Here is a 25,084-nt window from a genome sequence, read left to right as displayed (position 1 = left end):
TTGAATTTACCGATATTAGAGGATGGAGATATACAGGAGTTAGAGGAACCATTTACAGATTCGGAAATTAAAATGGCTATGCTGGAAATGTCAAGCGGTAAATTGCCTGGTGATGGATTTTCGGTTGAATTTTATAAAATTTTTAATGATGATTTATCTACAGTGTTTGGGGATGTATTACGTCAAGTTGGAGAACAGTATGAACTACCTGAATCTTGTTCTAGTGCTTCAATTACAGTAATTCCTAAAAAAGATAGAGATCTTTTGAAAGTATCTTCATATAGACCAATTTCGTTGTTAAATGTAGATTATAAAATAATAGCTAAAATATTAGCGAATAGATTGGCTAAATTTTTACCAAAGTTGATTCATATTGATCAAACAGGTTTTATAAAGAATAGATATGCTTCAGATAACATTTTGCGAGTGATTAATTTGATTAATAGATTTCGACAATCTTTAGGTCATCTGATGGTGATATCCTTAGATGCAGAAAAAGCATTTGATAGAGTTGAATGGAATTTTTTGTTTAAAGTTTTGGAGAAATTTAAGTTTGGTCCTTCTTTTATTGGTTGGATTAGGGCTCTATATAGTAAACCGGTAGCTAGAGTATTTACAAATGGTTTGATTTGGGAATCTTTTAAGTTAACTCGATCAACTCATCAAGGTTGTCCTTTATCACCAGCTTTGTTTGCGTTAGTGATTGAACCTTTAGCACAGTTGATAAGACAAAATACACAGATACAAGGTATGAAAGTTTTAGACGAGGAGTATAAAATTAATTTATTTGCTGATGAAGTATTGGTGTATTTAACAAACCCAGCTCAGTCACTTTTACACTTGAAGGAATGTTTAATACAATATGGATGTCTTTCTGGATATAAAGTTAATTGGGGAAAAAAGTGAAATATTACCGGTAAGTGAAGGAGATTATTCAGTTTATAAGAATATTATTAATTTGAAGTGGACTGATCGAATTAAATATCTGGATATAATTTTGAATGTTAATTATCAATCTTTATATTAATTAAATTATGCTCCGTTAATGAAAAAAATTAAAACTGATTTGATTAAATGGAAAGATTTACCTATTAATTTAATGGGAAATTTTTAAAAAAAGAATGCTCCCCATTAGTTCCACCCCACTGATGTCAGACTCACCCATCTAGAATTCCCAGGATTCTCCCTATTACCTTATATAAACAAGGCAACTATATTTGCTGTTCTCCAATCCTCCGACACCTCCCCTGCAGCCAAAGAGGATTCAAAGATCATAGGTACTGCCCCAGCTATCTCTTCCCTCCCTTCCCACAGCACCCTTGGGTACATCGCGTCTGGCCCTCGGTCTATTTAAGTAGATCCAGCACTTCCTCTTCCTTAATCTCCACATTGTCCAGCACACAGGCCCGTTCAATTCCAACCTCACCCTGATCAAGGTCCTTTTCCCTTGTGAATACAGACGTAAAGTTTTCATTTAGACCCTCCCCAACCTCCTCCACCTCCAGGCACATGTTCCCTCCTTTATCCTTTAGTGGCCCCACCTTCATTCTCATCATCCTTCTGTTCTTCACATACACATAAAACACTCTGGGGTTCTCCTTAATCCTACACGTCAAGGCCTTCTCCTACCCCTTCCAGCTCTCCCAAGTCCTTCCTTAAGCTCCTTCCTGGTTCCCATTTTCCTAAATTCCATTCTAAAGTACAGACCAAGAGCTGTCAAACATTTGATGACCCTTTAATCCCAGAATCATCCTCGTGATCTTCTCTGAACCCTCTCCAACGTCAGCACATCCTTTGTTAAATGAGGAGCCCCTAACTGCTCACAATTCTCCACATGAGGTCTCCCCAGGGCCTCATAAACCCCCAACATCACATCTGTGCTCTAATATTCGATTCCTCTGGAAGTGAAGACCAGCATCGCATGTCTTCACCACCGACTCCCTCTGCAAATTTACCATCAGGCTCCTGCACGTGGATCTCAGGCCCCTTTTTTCATCTGGGAGTTTCAATTTTCTCCCTATTTAAAAGTAATTTTCTCCCTGTTTATTTTTTCTACCCAAAGTGTGTGACTGGTCACTTTCTGACATTATTTCATTTTCAACTTCTCTGCCCGTTCTCCTAATCTGCAGCCTCCGTGCTTCCTCGACACAAACTGCTCCTCCACCGACCTTTGTATCATCTGCAAACTTGGCCACAAAGTCATTCATTCCACAATCCTAATCATTAATATACATTAATATAAAGTGGCCACAACCCTGACCCCACCAGCAACTGACAGCTGACAAGAATATGATCCCTGATTTCCATCTGTGCTTCCTACTGACCAGCCAAAGCTCTCCCCACTCTAGTACGTTTCCTGTCGGACCAGGGGCTCTCGTCCTGTTCAGTAGCCTCATGTACAGCACCTTGTCTAAGGCCGTCTGAAAATCCAAACACACAATGTCCACTGCATCTCCCTGGTCCAGCCGGCTGGTCACTTCCCCAAAGAGTTCCAACAGGTTTGTCAGGCACGATTTTCCCTTACAGAAACCACGCTGGCTTAAGCCAATCCTGTCATGACTCCATATTCTCTGTAACCTCATCCTTGACAATCAACTCCAACATCTTCTCCACCACTGACGTCAGACTCACCGGACGATCATTTCCTTTCTGCTGCTCCCTCCCTTCCTGAATATTGGGCTGGCATTTGTGATTTTCCAGTCCTCTGGGATCAGGACAGGATCTTCTGATTCTTGGATGATCATCCCCAAAGCCTCGACAATCTCTACTGCTACCTCTTTCAGGACCCAAGGGTGCAAACCATTTTAATCAGACGGGTTATATTTCATCCACGGTTCCCCACATTTTAATCACACGGGTTATATTTCATCCACGGTTCCCCACATTTTAATCACACGGGTTATATTTCATCCACGGTTCCCCACATTTTAATCACACAGGTTATATTTCAACCACAGTTCCCCACATTTTAATCAGATGGGTTATATTTCATCCACAGTTCCCCACATTTTAATCAGATGGGTTATATTTCAACCACGATTCCCCACATTTTAATCACATGGGTTATATTTCAACCACGGTTCGCCAAATTTGAATCACGCAGGTTATATTTTATATTTAAGGTAACCCACATTTTAATCACACGGGTATGTTTCACCTAAGGTTCCCTACATTTTAATAACATGGGCTATATTTCAACCACTGTTCCCCACATTTTAATCACATTGGTTATATTTTAACCATGGTTCCCCACATTTTAATCACTCAGGTTATATTTCAAATAAGATTCCCCACATTTTAATCACTTATGGGTGAGATTTCAACCACTGTTCCCCTCATTTTATTCACACGATTTATATTTCAACCACGGATCTCAATATTTTAATCACACGGGTTATATTTCATCCACGGTTCCCCACATTTTAATCACACGGGTTATATTTCATCCGCGGTTCCCCACATTTTAATCACACGAGTTATATTTCAACCATGGATCTCGATATTTTAATCCCGTGGGTTATTTTTCATCCACGGTTTCACACATTTGAATCACACGGGTTATATTTTAACCACGATTCCCCACATTTTAATCACATGGGTTATATTTCATCCACGGTTCCCCACATTTGAATCACACGGGTTATATTTTAACCACGATTCCCCACATTTTAATCACACGGGTTATATTTCATCCACGGTTCCCCACATTTTAATCACACGGGTTATATTTTAACCACGATTCCCCACATTTTAATCATACGGGTTATATTTCAACCACGATTCCCCACATTTTAATCATACGGGTTATATTTCATCCACGATTCCCCACATTTTAATCACATGGGTTATATTTCAACCACGGTTCGCCAAATTTGAATCATGCAGGTTATATTTTATATTTAAGGTAACCCACATTTTAATCACACGGGTATGTTTCACCTAAGGTTCCCTACATTTTAATAACATGGGCTATATTTCAACCACTGTTCCCCTCATTTTAATCATACGAGTTATATTTCAACCATGGATCTCGATATTTTAATCCCGTGGGTTATTTTTCATCCACGGTTTCACACATTTTAATCACACGGGTTATATTTCATCCACGGTTCCCCACATTTGAATCACACGGGTTATATTTTAACCATGATTCCCCACATTTTAATCATACGGGTTATATTTCATCCATGGTTCCCCACATTTTAATCACACGGGTTATATTTTAACCACGATTCCCCACATTTTAATCATGCGGGTTATATTTCAACCATGGTTCCCCACATTTTAATCATACGGGTTATATTTCATCCACGATTCCCCACATTTTAATCACACGGGTTATATTTTAACCACGATTCCCCACATTTTAATCATGCGGGTTATATTTCAACCATGGTTCCCCACATTTTAATCACATGGATTATATTTCATCCAAGATTCCCCACATTTTAATCATACGGGTTATATTTTAACCACGATTCCCCACATTTTAATCATACGGGTTATATTTCATCCACGTTTCCCCACATTTTAATCACACACGGGTTATATTTGAACCACTGTTCCCCACAATTTGATCACACAAGCTATATTTCAACCATGGTTCCCCACATTTTAAACACACGGGTTATAATTCATCTAAGGTACCCACGTTTTAATCTCTGGTGTTCTACTTCAAACATGGTTCCCTACATTTTAGTCACACATCGCTTATATTTCAACCACTGTTCCCCACATTTAAATCCCACGAGTTATATTTCAACCACTGCTCCCCACATTTTAATCACGTGGGTTATATTTCATCCACGGTTCCCCATATTTTAATTACCCATGTTATAATTCATCTAAGGTTCCCACATTTTAATAACATGGGTTATATTTCAACCATGGTTCCCACATTTTAATCACATGGGTTATATTTCATCCACGATTCCCCACATTTTAATCATACGGGTTATATTTCATCTAATGTTCCCCACATTTTACTCACACGGGTTGTATTTCAACCACGCTTCACCACAATTCATTCATTCAGTCTATATTTCATCTAAGTTTCCCTACATTTTAATCACACGGGTTATATTTCAATGACGGTTCCCACATTTTAATCACAAGTGTTATATTTCATCCACGATTCCCCACATTTTAATCACATGGGTTATATTTTAATCATGATTCCCCATATTTTAATCATATGGGTTATATTTCATCTAATGTTCCCCACATTTTAATCTTGCGGGTTAGATTTCATCCACAGTTCCCCACATTTTAATCACACACGGGTTATAATTCATCTAAGGTACCCACATTTTAATCTCTGGTGTTATATTTCAAACATGGTTCCCTACATTTTAGTCACACATCGCTTACATTTCAACCACTGCTCCCCACATTTTAATCACTGGGGTTATATTTCAACCACAGTTCCCCACATTTTAATCACACGGGTTATATTTCAAACACGTTTTCCTACAATTTAATCATACACAGGTTGTATTTCATACACGGTTCCCCACATTTTAATCATATGGGTTATATTTTAATCAAACTGGTTATATTTCATACACGGTTCCCCACATTTTAATCACACGGGTTATATTTCAACCACAATTCCCCACATTTTAATCACATGGGTTATAATTCATCTAAGGTTCCCAACATTTTAATAACATGGGCTATATTTCAACGATGGTTTCCCACATTTTAATCAGACGGGTTATAATTCATCTAATTTACTCACATTTTAATCACTGGGGTTATATTTCAAACATGATTCCTGACATCTTAATCACACACGGGTTATATTTGAACCACTGTTCCCCACATTTTAATCACACGGGTTATACTTCATCTAATTTACACACATTTTAATCACATGGGTTTTATTTCAACTTAGGTTTCCCACATTTTAATCACACGGGTTATAATTCATCTAATTTACTCACTGGGGTTATATTTCAAACCCGATTCCCGACATTTTAATCACACACAGGTTATATTTCAACCACGGTTCCCCATATTTTAATCACACGGGTTATATTTTGTACACAGTTCCACACCTTTTAATCATGCAGGTTATATTTCAAGCATGGTTCATCAGATTTTAATCACACGGGTTATATTTCATCTAAGTTTCCCCACTTTTTAATCACTCGGGTTATATTTCAACCACGGTTCCGCACATTTTAATCACATGTATTATATTTCATCTAAGGTTCCCCACATTTTAATCACAATATTTATATTTCATCCACGCTTACCCACAGTTTAATAACACGTGTTATATTTTAACCACGGTTCCCCACATTTTATTCAGGCAGGATATATATCAAGCACGGTTCCCCACCTTACAATCATACGGGTTATATTTCAACCACGGTTCCCCACATTTTAATAACACGGGATATATTTCATCCACGGTTCTCAACCTATTAATCACATGGGTAATATTTCATCCACTGTTCCCCACCTATTAATCACACGGGTTATATTTTATCCGCTGTTCCCCACCTATTAATCACATGGGTTATATTTCATCCACTGTTCCCCACCTATTAATCACATGGGTTATATTTCATCTAAGGTTCCCCATATCTTAATCACGCGGGTTATATTTCATCCACAATTCCACAGATTTTAATCACACGGCTTATATTTCAACCATGGTTCACTACATTTGAACCACACGGGTTATATTTCATCCACAGTTCCCCACGTCTTAATCACACGGGTTATATTTCATCCATGGTTCCCCATAATTTAATGGCTGATGTTATATTGCATTAATATTTTATTATTTGATTATAAATGATCAAACAGAAGCTGTTTGGTTAAAAAAATAAAGACCGAATTCTTATTAGTGACCAATTCCCCCGTTAATCAATACTTCTCCCTTCATAACCAATCAACGAGTGCAAATGTCATTCAAAAAGTGTCCCCACAGTGTTTGAAAATTTACATTCCAATCTGAACTAGAGCATCTTATCTTCTCCACGTTTAAACATGATGTCACATGGCCATTGAGCATTATTAGATGGGGATCGTCCCTCCATCTGAGCAACCCCACCTCCCCAGCCAGAAGGGAAATCAAAGCTAAAACATCCAGTCATATGTCACTAATAAAGCAATTAAGGGATCGGTTTAAAAAAACTTTAAAAAGTGTAGAGAAAGTTTGAAAATCTTTATTCTTTCTTAAGGCTCTGGCATGTCCAGAACATGAATTAATGAAGCATCTCTCAGGAACCTTTCTTTTCAGGGGATATTGGGGATCTGGTTAAGAAGAAGAGAGAGATATGTAACAAGTATACATACGCAACAAGGGGAAAATGAGGGACTAGAAGATACAGAAAATGTCAGGAAATACTCAAGAAGGAAATCAGGAAGTGTAAAAGAAGACACGAGGTTGCTCTGGCCGATAATGTGAAGGTAGACACGAAGGAGTCTGCAAGTCCGTTAACAGTAAAAGTATAGTAAGGGACAAAATTGATCTCCTAGAGGATCAGAGTGGTTGTCTGTGTGGAGTGTCACGAGGTGGGGGAGACCTTAAGCAGTGTTTTTGCCTCAGTATTTACTCAGGAAACTGGCAGAGTCTATAAGGAAGGAATGGAAATGAACAGTAGTGGCAGGAAACATATCGGATTAAAGAGGGGGAGGGGCTTGCTGCCTCCCAGTGAATAAAGGTAGAAAAATTCCCCCGGACCTGACATGATATTCTCTTGGACCTTGAGGGAGAAGAGTGTTGAAATTGGAGGGGCCCTGGCAGAAATATTTAAAACGTCCTTCTCCATGGGGGAGATGCCGGAGGATTGGAAGGGAGCTCACGTTCTTCCATTGTTTAAAAAAGGCTCCAAAATTAAACCAGGAAATTACAGGCTGGTGAGCCTGACGTCAGTAGTAGGTTCATAATTGGAGGGTGTTCTGAGAGATGGGATGTATTGGTATTTGGACAGCAATTGGCTGATTAAGGACAATCATCATGGCTTTGTGTGCGGCAGGTCATGTTTAACGAATCTTATAGAGTTTTTTGAGGAGGTCACCAGGAAAATTGATGAAGGAAAGGCTGTGGATGTTGTCCACGTGGACTTAGCAAGGCCTTTGACAAGGTGTCGCATGGGAGGTTAGTTCAGATGGTTCAGTCACTAGGTATCTATGGAGAGGTTGTAAATTAGATTCAAAATTGGCTGAAAGGGTGGGGGAGGGGGGAAGACTGAGTAGTGGTGGATGATGCTTCTCAGACTGGTGGCCTGTGATTATTGGGGCCTCAGGGATCGGTGCTGGGACCATTGTTATTTGTTGTCTATATCAATGATCTGGATGATAACGTGGTAAATTGGATCAGCAAGTTTGCAGGTGACACTAACATTGGAGGCGTTGTGGACAGTGAGGAAGGTTTTCAAAGCTTGCAGAGGGATCTGGACCAACTGGAAAAATGGGCTGAAAAATGGCAGATGGAATTTAATGGACACAAGTGTGAGGTGTTGCATTTTGGAAGGACAAACCAAGAAAGGACGTACACAGTAAATGGTCGGGCACTGAGGAGTGGGGTAGAACAGAGGGATCTGGGAATACAGATACAGAATTCCCTGAAAGTGGCATCACAGGTGGACAGGGTTGTAAAGAGAGCTGGGATGTTGTGGTGAAGTTGTACAGGACATTGGTGAGGCCCAATTTGGAGAATTGTGTGCAGTTTTGGTCACCGAACTACAGGAAAGATCTCAATAAGGTAGAAAGAGGCAGAGAAGATTGACTAGGATGTTGCCCAGACTTCAGGAACTGAGTTACAGGGAAAGTTTGAACAAGTTAGGTCTTAATTCCCTGGGGCATAGAAGAATCGGGGGAGATTTTATCGAGGTATTTAAAACGACAATGGGGACAGACAGAGTGGATGTGAGTAGGCTCTTTCTGCTTAGATTAGGAGTGATAAATACAAGAGGACATGGGTTAAGGGTGAAAGGGAAAAGGTTTAGGGGAAAATATGGGGGAACTTCTTTACTCATAGAGTGGGTAAATTAAGGCTCATTCTTAAGTTTTAAAAATAAATTGGATAGGTACATGAATCTGGAGGGTTATGGAATGGGTGCAGGTCAATGGGACTAGTGGAATAGTAGACAGCACAGACTAGAAGGACCAAATGGCCTGTTTTCTGTCCTGTAGCATTCTATGGGTGTATTGTCCCTGACTCTGGCACATGCAAGACGACAAACCATCTGGGTGTCTCTCTTGTGCCCATAGGATCTCCTGTTTGGCCCTGTAACTATAAATTTTTAATGTAGACATCCAGCAGGGTGACAGTCCCTTCTGGCCCACGAGTCCATGATTGTTGGCGCTGTAATGGCGTTAGGCTAACTGCTACGCCCTGTCACTGTGCTCTCCTTGCCTTCTTACCCACAGACCCAGGCCCAGTGGTTTTGCCCTCGTAGCTTGACGCCCCCAACCACAAAGGGTTGTTTAAAGGGTAAACCTTGTTGAGGGGAAGAATGTCGAGAACATATTGTAACCAACAACAACCCCCCCCACCATCCACACTGTTCACCCTATGTCCCAGCTACCCACTGACCCATGTGGGTGATAAGCCATTTCACCAAAAGGGTCACCGAGCATGTGCAAACTCCACATAGATAGCATTCAAGTCGGGAGGGAGCTTTGCCATGGAACGGAGTAGGTGTCAATCCGCTCCCCCCACTGAGCTGTCCATCCCCTCTAGGGCCGGAACCTTGCCGACCTGCGGCGCAGCCAGCCACGTGGAACCTTCACCATGAGCACCACTCTTCGGCTGGGGAAGCAGATCCTGCAGTCCATCGAGGCTATCCACTCCGTCGGGTTCCTGCACCGTGACATCAAGCCGGTGGGCCAGGGGGAGAGGGAGGGGAGGGGGAGGGGTGGGGTGGGGTAGGAGGGGAGTGGAAGGGAGGAGCGGGAGGATAGGGGTGGGGAGAGGTGAATGGAGAGGGGAGGGGCAAGAGGAAAGGGGAAGGGAGGGCTGGGAAGGATAGCGGTGAGGTGGGGAGGGGATAAGCTGGAGGCCCTGGTGCTGAGAATGGCCCAGAGGGGTGGAGCAGCAGCACCTCAGCTTGGTGCAGGGGAGGGAAGGTATGAAGTCTTACCATGGCTACCTAATCTACAAAACATTACAGCACAGAAATAGGCCGCTTCGGCCCTTCTTGTATGTGCCGAACCATTTTTCTGCCTTGTCCCACTGCCCTGCCCCAGTCCATACCCCTCCCATCTATGTCCCTGTCCAAATTCTTCTTAAATGTTAAAATTGAGCCCACATTCACCACTTCAGCTGACCACATCCCCACCCCTCTCTGTGTGAGGAAGTTCCCCTTCATGTTCCCCCTAAACTTTTCCCCTTTCACCCTTAACCCATGTCCTCTAGTTTGTATCTCACCCACCCTCAGTGGAAAAAGCCGACCTACATTTACTCTGTCTGTCCCCTCATTATTTTATATACCTCGATCAAATCTCCCCTCATTCTTCTACACTCCAGGGAATAAAGTTCTAACTTGTTGAACTGTTACTCAGTTCCTGAAGTCTGGGCAACATCCCAGTCAATCTTCTCTGCCTCTTTCTAATTGAGATCTTTCCTGTAGTTCGGTGACCAAAAGTAACACAATACTCCAAATTTGGCCTCACCATTGTCTTGTACAACTTTACCACAACATCCCAGCTCCTGTACTCAATACCTTGATTTATGAAGGCCAATGTGCCAAAAGTTCTCTTTACAACCCCGTCCACCTGTGTCACCACTTTGAGGTTTAGACTAGCAGGGGAGTAGCTACGTCATATACCCTAGACCGGCGGAGCGGTCCTCTTCTAGGGGGCCATCCTCTGCGACCGAGCGCTGAGCTTCGGGAGGGACGCACATGGAGCTGTGAGGGAAGGGTGACACCCGCCTAGCCAGCCAGATCAGCCGAATCATCCCTAGCGATCAATGGGGTGACAGATGTCGCAGCCAGATCGCCCTCACACCCCTGTGTCACCACTTTCAGGGAATTCTGTACCTGTATTTCCAGATCCCTCTGTTCTACCCCACTCCTCAGTGCCCAACCATTTACCGTGTACGTCCTTTCTTGGTTTGTCCTTCCAAAATGCAACACCTCACACTTGTCTCCATTAAACTCCATCTGCCATTTTTCAGCCCATTTTTCCAGTTGCTCCAGATCCCTCTGCAAGCTTTGAAAACCTTCCTCACTGTCCACAACGCCTCCAATCTTAGTGTCATCTGCAAACTTGCTGATCCAATTTCCCACATTATCATTCAGATCATTGATATAGACAACAAACAACAATGGTCCCAGCACCGATCCCTGAGGCATCACTAGTCACAGGCCTCCAGTCTGAGAAGCATCATCTACCACTACTCTCTGTCTTCTCCTGTCCAGCTATTGTCAAATCCAGTTCACTACTTCACCATAAATACCCAGCGTCTAAACCTTCTTCACTGACCTCCTGTAGGGGACCTTGTCTAAGGCCTCACTAAAACCCATGTGGACAACATCCATGGCCTTTCCTTCATTAACTTTCTTAGTAATCTCCTCGAAAAATTCTCAAGATTGGTTAAACACTACCTACCTCCACAAAGCCACGTTGACCATCCCTAATCAGACCCTGGCTAAACAAATAATTCTACATCCGATCTCTTAGATCACACCTTCTAGTAATTTACCCACTACTGAAGTCAGGCTCACCCGCCTGTAATTTCCACAGTTACTTCTGCAGCTTTTTTTAAACAACGGAACAACGTGAGCTTTCCTCCAATTCTCCGGCATCTCCCCCGTGGCTAAATACATTTAGAATATATTACCTGAAATTACTACACTGGACTCCCTCAAGGTCTGAGACAATTTCATATCCTGCCTGGGGGGGTTAAATAAAGGAAGGGCTAAAGGGACCTCTTTCTGTGCTGTAATGTTCTATGGTTCTTTCCCTTGTACTGTAAGGGACACCGGGCAACCCTAATGGCGACTCTTTCTCTGCTTTACCTCAGACAGAAGGCAGTTTTGTGTAATATTACATCTGTTTTATTCCACAACCTGAAACCCTCGCAGACACTTGGAGAACACATGCTCATCACAGAGAGCGGGGATTCGAACCTGGGTCACCGGTGCAGGGGTAGAGTGGTGGGACAGGACAGGGTAGAGTGGTGGGACAGGACAGGGTAGAGTGGTGGGACAGGACAGGGTAGAGTGGTGGGACAGGACAGGGTAGAGTGGTGGGACAGGACAGGGGTAGAGTGGTGGGACGGGGACAGGAGTAGATTTGTGGGACAAGGACAGGGGTAGAGCGTTGGGACAGGGTCAATGTAGAGTGGTGGGATGGGATGGGGTAAATTGGTGGGACGGGGACAGGTGTAGAAGGGTGGGACGGGATGGGATAGAGTGGTGGGACGGGGACAGGGGTAAGGTGGTGGGACATGGAGAGGGGTAGAGTGGTGGGACAGGGAGAGGAGTAGAATGGTGGGACGGGACAGGGGTAAAGTGGTGAGCCAGGGCGGGGTAGAGTGGTGGGTCAGAACAGGGATAGAGTGTTGGGACGGGGATGAGGGAGAGTGGTGGGATGGACACAGGTAGAAGGGTGGGATGGGACGGAGTAAATTGGTGGGACGGGATGGGCTAGAGGGGTGGGACAGGGACAGGGGTAGATTGGTGAGACGGGGACAGGGGTAAGGTGGTGGGACGGGGAGAGGGGTAGATTGGTGGGACAGGGACATGTAGAGGGTTGGGATGGGGACAGGAGTAGAGAGGTTGGACTGGACGGGGTAGAGTGGTGGGACGTGGTCAAGGGTAAAGTGTTGGCACAAGGACAGGGGTAGAGAGGTGGGACAGGGAGAGGGGTAAAGTGGTAGGACATGGAGAGGGGTAGAGTGGTGGAACATGGGGACGGGGTAGAGTGGTGGGACAGGAAGAGGGGTTGAGTGGTGGGACAAGGAGAGGGGTAGAGTGGTGGGATGGGGACTGGGGTAAAATGGTGGGACAAGGAGAGGGATAGAGTGGTGGGACTGGGAGAGGGTTAGAGTTGTGGGTCGGGGAGAGGGGTAGATTGGTGGGGTATGGACTGGGGTAGAGTGTTGAGATGGGGAAGTGGGTAGAGTGTTGAGATGGGGATGGGGTAGAGTGTTGGGACAGGGACGAGGTAGAGTGGTGGGATGGGCACAGGTAGAAGGGTGGGATGGGATGAGGTAAATTGGTGGGATGGGAACAGGTGTAGAGGGGTGTGGTGGGACGGGGTAGAGTGGTGTGTTGGGGATGGGATAGAGGGGTGGGACTGGACGGGGTAGAGTGGTGGGATGGGCACAGGTAGAAGGGTGGGATGGGATGAGGTAAATTGGTGGGACGGGAACAGGTGTAGAGGGGTGTGGTGGGACGGGGTAGAGTGGTGTGTTGGGGACGGGTTAGAGGGGTGGGACTGGACGGGGTAGAGTGGTGGGTCAGGATGGGGTGGCATGGTGGGTCAGGACAGGGTAGAGTGGTGGGACGGTTGGGGCGAGACAGGGTAGAGTGGTTGGACAGGACGGGATAGAATGGTGCGACAGGACGGGGTAGAGTGGTGGGACGGGGACAGGAGTAGTAGAATGTTGGGACGGAGATGAGATAGAGTGGTGGGACGGGGACTGGTGTAGAGGGGTGGGACTGGACGGGGTAGAGTGGTGGGTCAGGATGGGGTGGCATGGTGGGTCAGGACAGGGTAGAGTGGTGGGACGGTTGGGGCGAGACAGGGTAGAGTGGTTGGACAGGACGGGATAGAATGGTGCGACAGGACGGGGTAGAGTGGTGGGACGGGGACAGGAGTAGTAGAATGTTGGGACGGAGATGAGATAGAGTGGTGGGACGGGGACTGGTGTAGAGGGGTGGGACGGGATGGGGTAGAGTGGTGGGACAGGACGGGGTAGAGTGTTGAGACGGGACAGGTAAGAGTGGTGAGATGGGACGGGGTAGTGGTGGGACAAGGAGAGCGGTAGAGTTGTGGGACGGGGAGAGGGGTAGATTGGTGGGACAGGGACAGGGGTAGAGTGGTGGGACAGGGACGGGGTAGATTGGTGAGACGGGACAGGTAAGAGTGGTGATACGGATCGGGGTAGTGGTGGGGGGCAAGGAGAGGGGTAGAGTTGTAGGACGGGGAGAGGGGTAGATTGGTGGGACAGGGACAGGGGTAGAGTGGTGGGACAGGGACGGGGTAGATTGGTGAGACGGGGACAGGTAGAGGGTTGGGACGGGGTCGGGGGTAAGGTGGTGGGACAGGACGGGGTAGAGTGGTGGGACGGGACAGGTAAGGGTGTTGAGACGGGATGGAGTAGTGTGTTGGGATGGGGACAAGCATAGAGTGTTGGGACGGGGAGTGGGGTAGTGTGTTTGAAAGGGACAGGTGTAGCGTGTTGGAACGGGGACAGGGGTAGAGTGTTGGGACGTGAAGAGAGGTAGATTGGTGGGACGGGTGGAGTGGTGGGACAGTAGTGAGGTAGTACTGGCTATTTTAAAGATAATCAAGGTGGATAAATCTCTGGGTCCTGACAAGATTTTCTCTAGGCCCCTGAAGTTAGTGTAGAAATAGTGGGGCTCTGTCAGAAAAATTTAAAATGTCATTGGCCACGGGGGAGGTGCCAGAGGATTGGAAGGTAGGTCATGTTGTTCCACTGTTTAAAAACAAAGGCTCCAAAAATAAACCTGGTAATTATAGGCCTGTGAGTCTGATGTCGGTAATGGAGAGTGTTGTTAGAAATGGTATATACAATTATTTGGATAGATGGGGATTGATTAGGAGTAGTCAACATGGTTTTGTACGTGGTAGATCATGTTAATCAAATCTTAGTTTTTCGAGGAGGTTACTAAGAAGGTTGATGAGGGGAAGGCAGTGGATGTTGTCTATATGGACTTTAGTAAGGCCTTTGACAAGGTTCCGCATAAGAGGTTAGTTAGGAAGGTTCAAGCATTAGGGATTAATGATGAAGTAGTGAAATGGGTTCAACAATGGTTAGATGGGAGATGCCAGAGAATAGTGGTGGAAAATTGTTTGTCGGATTGGAGGCCGGTGTCAAATGGATTTGCCTCAGGGATGCATCCACTTCTGTTTGTCATATATATTAATGATCTGGATGATAGGTGGTAAATTGGATTAGTAAGTAAGCAGATGATACGAAGATTGCTGGTGTTGTGGACAGATAAGAAGATTATCAAAGCTTGCAGTGGGATTTAGGACAGTTAGAAGAGTGGGCTGGAAGATGGCAGATGGAGTTTAATACTGATAAGTGAGGTGCTACATTTTGGTAGGACTGATCAGCAAAAGTCAGACACGGTAAATGGTGGACAATTGAGGAGGGGAGTAGGACAAAGGGATTTAGGAATTCTGGTACATAATTCCCTGAAAGTGGAGTCACATGTAGATAGGGTGGTGAAGAATGCTTTTGATATGTTGGCTTTCATAAATCATTATTGAATACAGGAGTTGATATGTCATGTTGAAGTTGTACACGGCATTGGTGGGGCCAAATTTGGAATATTGTGTGCAGTTTTGGTTGTTGAATTACACGAAGGATGTAAACAGAATAGACAGAGTGCAGAGGAGGTTTATGGGAATATTGTCAGGGTTTTAGGGTTTGAGTTACTGGGAAAGGTTGGGACTGGGAGGCTGGGACTTTATTTCCTGGAGCACAGAAGATTGAGGGGTGATTTGACAGATATTCAAAATTGTGAGGGGGACAGATAGAGTAAATGTGGACAGGCTTTTCCCATGGAGAGTGGGGGAGATTCAAACATGAGAACATGGATTGAAATTGAAGGGGGAAAGTTTAGAGGGAACATGAGGGGGAATTTCTTCACTCAGGGTGGTGGGGGTGTGGAATGAGCTTTTGGCTGAAGTGGTCGATGCGGGCTCAATTTTAATATTTAAGGGAAAGTTGAATAGGTCTATGGATAAGAGGGATGTGGAGGGTCATGGGCTGGGTGTGGGTCAATGTGACTAGGTGGGAGAAGGTGTTTGGCATGGATTGGAAGGGCAAAACTGGCCTGTCCTGTGCTGTAATTGTTCTATTGTGTATGGGGATGGGGTAGAGGGGTAGTACGGGAAAAGGAAAGGGGTAGAGGGGGTGGGATATGGACAGGGGTAGAGAAGTGGGATGGGCAGTGCCTGGGGTTGTGTGAGCTGGACTGTTGCAAGGGAATGATCGCGTGATAGGGTTTATACTCTCCCTGTTATCCATCCCACAGTCAAACTTCGCAATGGGACGCCTCCCATCTACCTTCCGCAAATGTTACATGTTGGACTTCGGTCTCGCGCGACAATATACAAACACCAACGGAGAGGTCAGACCGGTAAGTGTCATTGCCCTGTGCTGAGTGTTATTGTACTAGGGTGAATGTTGGTGTCCCGGGGTGAGTGACGTTGTCCCATGATGAGTGTCGATGTCCCGGGAGGAGTGCCAGTGTCCCGGGGTGAGAGTCTGGGTACCAGGATAAGAGACTGGTACCGGGGAGAGTGTCAGTGTACCGGGGTGAGAGTCTGGGTACTGGGGGAGTGTCGGTGTCCCGGGGTGAGAGTCTGGGTACCAGGGGGAATGTCGGTGTTCCGGGGGGAATGTCGGTGTCCCGGTATGAGTGTTGTTGTCCCGGGGTGAGAGTCTGGGTACCAGGAGGGAGTGTCAGTGTTACGGGGTGAGTGTGTGAGAGACGTGCTGGTAAGCGTGTCTGTGTGTGTGGGTGAGACTATACAGGTGAGTGTGACTATTTGTGGGTCTGTGAGTGAGTCTGTGTGTGAGACTGAAGCCAGTGAGTGTGTCTGTGTGTGGGTCTGGTTTGGTGAGTGTGACTGTGGTTGGGACTGTGTGTAAGACTGATGCAGGTGAGCGTGTCTATGTGTCAGTCTGTGTAGGTGAGTGTGTCTGTGTGTGGGTCTGTGTTGGTGAATGTGTCTGTGTGTGGGACTGTGTGTAAGACTGATGCAGGTGAGCGTGTCTGTGTGTGAGATTGATGCAGGTGAGCGTGTCTGTGTGTGGGTCTGTTGGTGAGTGTGTCTGTGTGTGGGTCTGTTGGTGAGTGTGTCTGTGTGTGGGTCTGTGTGTGAGACTGATGCAGATGAGCGTGCCTGTGTGTGAGTCTCTGTTGGTGAGTGTGTCTATGTGTGGGTCTGTTGGTGAGTGTGTGTGTGGGTCTGTGTGTGAGACTGATGCAGATGAGCGTGTCTGTGTTCGTGAGCGTGTGTGTTGGAGAGTGTGTGGAGATTGATGCAGGTGAACATATCGGTGTCTGGGTCTCTGTTGGTGAGTGTATCTGTGTGTTGGTCTGTATTTGTGAGCTTGTCTGTGTTGGTGAACCTGTCTGTGTTGTTGAGCGTGTCTGTGTGTGAGTCTGTGTGTCCTGCACATGGCGACATTGGGTGGTGCGGTGCTGGGAGGTGAAATTTGCAGCCCCTCCCCCCTGCTGCCCTATACCTGCTCTGTACCCACCCTGCTGGCTGCCCTGTACCCGCCCTGCTGCCTGCCCAGTAACTTCCCTGTACCCACCCTGCTGCCTGCCCTATCCCGCCCTGCTGCCTGCCCTGTAGCCGCCGAGCTGCCTGCCCTGTACCCACCCTATACATGTCCTGTACCCACCCTGCTGCCTGCCCTGTACCCCCCCTGTACATGCCCTGTACCCCCCCTGTACATGCCCTGTACCCGCCCTGCTACCTGCCTTGTACCCACCCAGCTGCCTGCCCTGTACCCGCCCTGTACCCGCCCTGTACCTGCCCTGTACCAGCCCTGCTGCCTGCCCTGGACCCGCCCTATACCTGCCCAGCTGCCTGCCCTGCACCTACTCTGTACTCCCCTGTACCCGCCCTGCAGCCTGTCCTGTACATGCCTTGTACCCAACCTGCTGCCTGTCCTGTACCCGCCTTGCTGCCTGCCCTGTACCTGACCTGTACCCATCCTGTTCCCGCACTGTACCCAACCTGCTGCCTGCCTTGCACCCGCCATGCTACCTGCCCTGTACCCACCCTGCTGCCTGCCTTGTACTCACCCAGCAGCCTGCCCTGTACCTGCCCTATACCTGCCCTGTACCCACCATGTACCCGCCCTGTACATGCCCTGTACCAGCCCTGCTGCCTGCCCTGGACCCGCTCTATACCTGCCCAGCTGCCTGCCCTGCACCTACTCTGTACTCCCCTGTACCTGCCCTGCAGCCTGTCCTGTACATGCCCTGTACCCACCCTGCTGCCTGCCCTGTACCCGCCTTGCTGCCTGCCCTGTACCTGACCTGTACCCATCCTGTTCCCGCACTGTACCCACCCTGCTGCCTGCCTTGCACCCACCCTGCTGCCTGCCTTGTACCCACCCAGCTGCCTGCCCTGTACCTGCCCTATACCTGCCCTGTACCCACCCTGTACCCGCCCTGTACATGCCCTGTATCCGCCCTGCTGCCTGCCTTGTACCCACCCAGCTGCCTGCCCTGTACCTGCCCTGTACCCACCCTGTACCCGCCCTGTACATGCCCTGTACCAGCCCTGCTGCCTGCCCTGGACCCGCCCTATACCTGCCCAGCTGCCTGCCCTGCACCCACTCTGTACTCCCCTGTACCCGCCCTGCAGCCTGTCCTGTACATGCCCTGTACCCACCCTGCTGCCTGCCCTGTACCCGCCTTGCTGCCTGCCCTGTACCTGACCTGTACCCATCCTGTTCCCGCACTGTACCCACCCTGCTGCCTGCCTTGCACCCGCCATGCTACCTGCCCTGTACCCACCCTGCTGCCTGCCTTGTACCCACCCAGCAGCCTGCCCTGTACCTGCCCTGTACCCACCCTGTACCCGCCCTGTACATGCCCTGTACCAGCCCTGCTGCCTGCCCTGGACCCGCTCTATACCTGCCCAGCTGCCTACCCTGCACCTACTCTGTACTCCCCTGTACCCGCCCTGCAGCCTGTCCTGTACATGCCCTGTCCCCACCCTGCTGCCTGCCCTGTACCCGCCTTGCTGCCTGCCCTGTACCTGACCTGTACCCATCCTGTTCCCGCACACTACCCACCCTGCTGCCTGCCTTGCACCCACCCTGCTGCCTGCCTTGTACCCACCCAGCTGCCTGCCCTGTACCTGCCCTATACCTACCCTGTACCCGCCCTTTATATGCCCTGTACCAGCCCTGCTGCCTGCCATTGACCCACCCTGTACCCGCCCTGCTGCCTGCCCAGTAACTTCCCTGTACCCACCCTGCTGCCTGCCCTATCCCGCCCTGCTGCCTGCCCTGTACCCGCCGAGCTGCCTGCCCTGTACCCACCCTATACATGTCCTGTACCCACCCTGCTGCCTGCCCTGTACCCACCCTATACATGTCCTGTACCCACCCTGCTGCCTGCCCTGTACCCCCCCTGTACATGCCCTATCCCGCCCTGCTGCCTGCCCTATCCCGCCCTGCTGCCCGCCCTGTACCTGCCCAGCTGCCTGCCCTGCACCTGCTCTATACACCCCTGTACCCGCCCTGCAGCCTGTCCTGTACATGCCCTGTACCCACCCTGCCGTCTGCCCTGCTACTGGTTGTACCTGCTGCCTGCCCTGTACCCGACCTGCTGCCTGTCCTGTACCCGACCTGCTGCCTGCCCAGTAACTTCCCTGTACCCACCCTGCTGCCTGCCCTATCCCACCCTGCTGCCTGCCCTGTACCCGCCGAGATGCCTGCCCTGTACCCACCCTATACATGTCCTGTACCCACCCTGCTGCCTGCCCTGTACCCACCCTGCTGCCTGCCCTGTACCCACCCTGCCGTCTGCCCTGCTACTGGTTGTACCTGCTGCCTGCCCTGTACCCGACCTGCTGCCCACCCTGTACCCGCCCTGCTGCCTGACCAGTAACTTCCCTGTACCCACCCTGCTGCCTGCCCTATCCCGCCCTGCTGCCTGCACTGTACCCGCCGAGCTGCCTGCCCTGTACCCACCCTATACATGTCCTGTACCCACCCTGCTGCCTGCCCTGTACCCCCCCTGTACATGCCCTGTACCCGCCCTGCTGCCTGCCTTGTACCCACCCAGCTGCCTGCCCTGTACCTGCCCTATACCTGCCCTGTACCCACCCTGTACCCGCCCTGTACATGCCCTGTACCAGCCCTGCTGCCTGCCCTGGACCCGCCTTATACCTGCCCAGCTGCCTGCCCTGCACCTACTCTGTACTCCCCTGTACCCGCCCTGCAGCCTGTCCTGTACATGCCCTGTACCCACCCTGCTGCCTGCCCTGTACCCGCCTTGCTGCCTGCCCTGTACCTGACCTGTACCCATCCTGTTCCCGCACTGTACCCACCCTGCTGCCAGCCTTGCACCCGCCATGCTACCTGCCCTGTTCCCACCCTGCTGCCTGCCTTGCACCCACCCAGCAGCCTGCCCTATACCTGCCCTGTACCCACCCTGTACCCGCCCTTTATATGCCCTGTACCAGCCCTGCTGCCTGCCATGGACCCGCCCTGTACCTGCCCAGCTGCCTGCCCTGCACCTGCTCTATACACCCCTGTACCCGCCCTGCAGCCTGTCCTGTACATGCCCTGTACCCACCCTGCCGTCTGCCCTGCTACTGGTAGTACCTGCTGCCTGCCCTGTACCCGACCTGCTGCCTGCCCTGTACCCACCCTGCTGCCTGCCCTGAACCCGCCCTGCTGCCTGCCCTGTACCCACCCTGCTGCCTGCCCTGTACCCGCCTTGCTGCCTGCCCTGTACCTGACCTGTACCCATCCTGTTCCCGCACTGTACCCACCTTGCTGCCTGCCTTGCACCCGCCATGCCTCCTGCCCTGTACCCACCCTGCTGCCTGCCTTGTACCCACCCAGCTGCCTGCCCTGTACCTGCCCTATACCTGCCCTGTACCCACCCTGTACCCGCCCTTTATATGCCCTGTACCAGCCCTGCTCTTTTACCCCCTCCATAAATCTTCGTCCGTGAAGCCAAGCCAAGGACCAGCCCTGCTGCCTGCCCTGGACCCGCCCTGTACCTGCCCAGCTGCCTGCCCTGCACCTGCTCTATACACCCCTGTACCCGACCTGCTGCCTGCCCTGTACCCACCCTGCTGCCTGCCCTGTACCCACCCTGCTGCCTGCCCTGTACCTGCCCTGTACCTGCCCTATACCTGCCCTGTACCCACCCTGTACCCGCCCTTTATATGCCCTGTACCAGCCCTGCTGCCTGCCATGGACCCGCCCTGTACCTGCCCAGCTGCCTGCCCTGCACCTGCTCTATACACCCTTGTACCCGCCCTGCAGCCTGTCCTGTACATGCCCTGTACCCACCCTGCCGTCTGCCCTGCTACTGGTTGTACCTGCTGCCTGCCCTGTACCCGACCTGCTGCCTGCCCTGTACCCGACTGCTGCCTGCCCTGTACCCACCCTGCTGCCTGCCCTGTACCCACCCTGCTGCTTGCCCTGTACCCGCCTTGCTGCCTGCCCTGTACCTGACCTGTACCCATCCTGTTCCCGCCCTGTTCCCGCACTGTACCCACCCTGCTTCCTGCCTTGCACCCGCCATGCCTCCTGCCCTGTACCCACCCTGCTGCCTGCCTTGTACCCACCCAGCTGCCTGCCCTGTACCTGCCCTATACCTGCCCTGTACCCACCCTGTACCTGCCCTTTATATGCCCTGTACCAGCCCTGCTCTTTTACCCCCTCCATAAATCTTCGTCCGCGAAGCCAAGCCAAGGACCAGCCCTGCTGCCTGCCCTGGACCCGCCCTGTACCTGCCCAGCTGCCTGCCCTGCACCTGCTCTATACACCCCTGTACCCGACCTGTTGCCTGCCCTGTACCCGACCTGCTGCCTGCCCTGTACCCGACCTGCTACTGCCCTGTACCCACCCTGCTGCCTGCCCTGTACTCACCCTGCTGCCTGCCCTGTACCCACCCTGCTGCCTGCCCTGTACCCGCCCTGCTGCCTGCCTTGTACCCACCCAGCTGCCTGCCCTGTACCTGCCCTATACCTGCCCTGTACCCACCCTGTACCTGCCCTTTATATGCCCTGTACCAGCCCTGCTCTTTTACCCCCTCCATAAATCTTCGTCCGCGAAGCCAAGCCAAGGACCAGCCCTGCTGCCTGCCCTGGACCCGCCCTGTACCTGCCCAGCTGCCTGCCCTGCACCTGCTCTATACACCCCTGTACCCGACCTGTTGCCTGCCCTGTACCCGACCTGCTGCCTGCCCTGTACCCGACCTGCTACTGCCCTGTACCCACCCTGCTGCCTGCCCTGTACTCACCCTGCTGCCTGCCCTGTACCCACCCTGCTGCCTGCCCTGTACCCGCCCTGCTGCCTGCCCTGTACCTGACCTGTACCCATCCTGTTCCCGCACTGTATCCACCCTGCTGCCTGCCTTGTACCCACCCTGCTGCCTGCCCTGTACCCGACCTGCTGCCTGCCCTGTACCCACCCTGCTGCCTGCCCTGTACTCACCCTGCTGCCTGCCCTGTACCCACCCTGCTGCCTGCCCTGTACCCGCCCTGCTACCTGCCCTGTACCTGACCTGTACCCATCCTGTTCCCGCACTGTACCCACCCTGCTGCATGCCTTGCACCCGCCATGCTGCCTGCCCTGTACCCGACCTGCTGCCTGCCCTGTACCCACCCTGCTGCCTGCCCTGTACTCACCCTGCTGCCTGCCCTGTACCCACCCTGCTGCCTGCCCTGTACCCGCCCTGCTACCTGCCCTGTACCTGACCTGTACCCATCCTGTTCCCGCACTGTACCCACCCTGCTGCCTGCCTTGCACCCGCCATGCTGCCTGCCCTACACCCACCCTGCTGCCTGCCATGTGCCCGTCCTGCTGCCTTCCCTGTACTCACCCTGTACCCGCCCTTCTGCCTGCCCTGTACCTTCTATCCACTCATTGATTTTCTTGGGTGTTTTGGTTTGTTTCTGCTTTTTTGTTTTTCAGTTTCTTTTGGATTTCTCATGCTATGCTCCCCTGAAGCCTTAGTTTGATGGTCAGATCTCCCATTCCCTGCATGTGTACAAGGTTGTGCAGTGAGTTTCCATCCACCTCGCTCTCAATTTCAGTTCTTTCTATATGATTTGATAGACGGGAATCTCTCACACACCCAAAGGCAGCAGCATTTCAGGTAACCTCACCTGTGCTGTGCTCTGTGCAGGCTTCAGGCACAATTCGGCAGCTGGGGCTCAGTCTTCCTAGAGTTGGGTTCAGTCAAACTACAGATGTATGCAGGGAGGGTATGAGCAGAAGGGGTATCAGGCAACAGGTAATTATGAAGGGAACTAGTGAGAATAAATTAGAAACAGGTGTTTAAGGGTGAAAGCTCAGACGAAACGTGGAGGAAGTTTCGGGACCATTTGTGCTGGGTTCAAGATAGGTTTGTCCCACTGGGACAGGGAAAAGATGGTGGGAAAAGGGAACCGTGGCTAACGAAACAGGTCAGGCAACTCGTCAGGAGGAAGAAGGAAGCAAACATTAGATAAAGGAAGCAGGAAACAGGAAGGGCTCACGAGAAGTACATGGTAGCCAGGAAGGAGCTTAAAAAAGGACTTGGAAGAGCTGGAAGGGGGCAGGAGATGGCCTTGACATGTAGGATTAAGGAGAACCCCAGGGTGTTCTATGTGTATGTGAAGAACAGAAGGATGATGAGAATGAAGGTGGGGCCACTAAAGGATAAAGGAGGAAACATGTGCCTAGAGGTGGAGGAGGTTGGGGAGGGTCTAAATGAAAACTTTACATCAGTATTCACAAGGGAAAAGGACCTTGATCAGGGTGAGATTGGAAGTGAATGGGCCTGTGTCCTGGACAATGTGGAGATTAAGGAAGAGGAAGTGTTGGATCTACTTAAACACATCAAGATTGATAAGTCCCCGGGGCCGGACGTGATGAACCCCAGACTGCTGTGGGAAGGGTGGGAAGAGATAGCTGGGGCAGTACCGATTATCTTTGAATCCTCTTTGGTCGCAGGGGAGGTGCCAGAGGATTGGAGAACGGCAAATGTAGTTGCCTTGTTTATAAAAGGTAATAGGGAGAATCCTGGGAATTCTAGACAGGTGAGTCTGACGTCAGTGGGGTGGAAACTAATGGGGAGGATTCTTAAGGACAGGGTCTATGAGCATTTGGAGAAGTCCAGTCTACTCAAGGATAGTCAGCAGGGCTTTGTGAAGGGAAGGTCATGCCTCACGAGTCTAACTGAGTTTTTTGAGGAAGTAACAAAAGAAATTGATGAGGGTCGGGTGGTAGATGTGGTCGACGTGGATTTAACAACGCATTTGACCAGGTTCCCCACGAGAGACTCATCCAGAAAGTCACAAGGCACCGGATCAGGGGAACCTTGTGGATTAAAAATTGGCCTGTCTGTAGAAAGCAGAGAGTAGTAGTGGAAGGAAAGGATTCTGCCTGTAGGTCGGTGACTAGTGGAGGGGCCGCAGGGACCTGTTCTGGGACCCCCTGCTCTTTGTGATGTTTATAAATGACCTGGGTGAAGAGGCGGATGGAGAGGATGAAGAACTGGATGTCCTATTTGGGAACGACACAGGACGGGTGACAGACGTATGTGTAGGGGAACATTTTGGGTCCAGTGATCATAATGTCATTAGTTTCCAGTTAATGATGGAGAAGGATGGGTCTGGGTCTCATGCTGAGATTCTAAATTGTAGAAAGGCTAAATTTGAGGAAATGAGAAAGGATCAAGAATGCGTGGATTGGGAGAGGTTTTCAGGCAAGAACGTGCGAGGAAAGTGGAGACCTTCAAAGGGGAAACGTTGAGAGACCAGAGTTTGTATGTTCCCATCACGATTAAAGGCAAGGTTCGCAGGCACAGGGAACCTTGATTTTCGAGGGATATAGAACACTACAGCACAGTACAGGCCCTTCAGCCCTCTATCTTGTGCCAACCCATATATTCTTTAAAAAAGTACTAAACCCTCACTACCCCATTATCCTCCATTTTCCTTCCATCCAGGTGCCTTCTAAGGGTCTCTAAAATGCCCCCAATGTTCCAGCCTCCATCACCACCCCTGGTGAGACATTCCAGGCCCCCACAACTCTCTGTGTTTAAAAAAAAACCTTCCCCCCAACATCTCCCCTAAACTTCCCTCCATTCACTTTGTACACACATCCTCTGGTGTTTGCTGATCCTGCCCTGGGAAACAGGCGCTGGCCGACCAC

At 49.8% G+C, this 25,084-nt stretch overlaps 1 protein-coding gene across 2 annotated transcripts in view; it reads left to right on the top strand.

The window, feature by feature from the left end:
* LOC138751138 (tau-tubulin kinase 1-like) overlaps positions 1–25,084 on the top strand; it is a 57,585-nt gene that overhangs the window by 7,974 nt on the left and 24,527 nt on the right. Inside the window, exons 5-7 of one of the 2 annotated variants that reach the window (XM_069913204.1) lie at positions 9,704–9,844; positions 16,203–16,307; positions 22,859–22,947. In XM_069913204.1, the coding sequence (XP_069769305.1) occupies positions 9,704–9,844; positions 16,203–16,307; positions 22,859–22,900 (288 nt within the window). In that variant the 3' untranslated portion in view covers positions 22,901–22,947. The remainder of the gene's footprint in view (positions 1–9,703; positions 9,845–16,202; positions 16,308–22,858; positions 22,948–25,084) is intronic. The other variant, XM_069913203.1, reaches the window with a different exon arrangement.

This window comes from Narcine bancroftii, unplaced genomic scaffold (genome assembly GCF_036971445.1).
Source record: "Narcine bancroftii isolate sNarBan1 unplaced genomic scaffold, sNarBan1.hap1 Scaffold_75, whole genome shotgun sequence".
NCBI classification, from domain to species: domain Eukaryota; kingdom Metazoa; phylum Chordata; class Chondrichthyes; order Torpediniformes; family Narcinidae; genus Narcine; species Narcine bancroftii.
The sequence above is the reverse complement of the archived record's forward strand: the minus strand, read 5'-3'. Positions and strand labels throughout refer to the sequence as shown.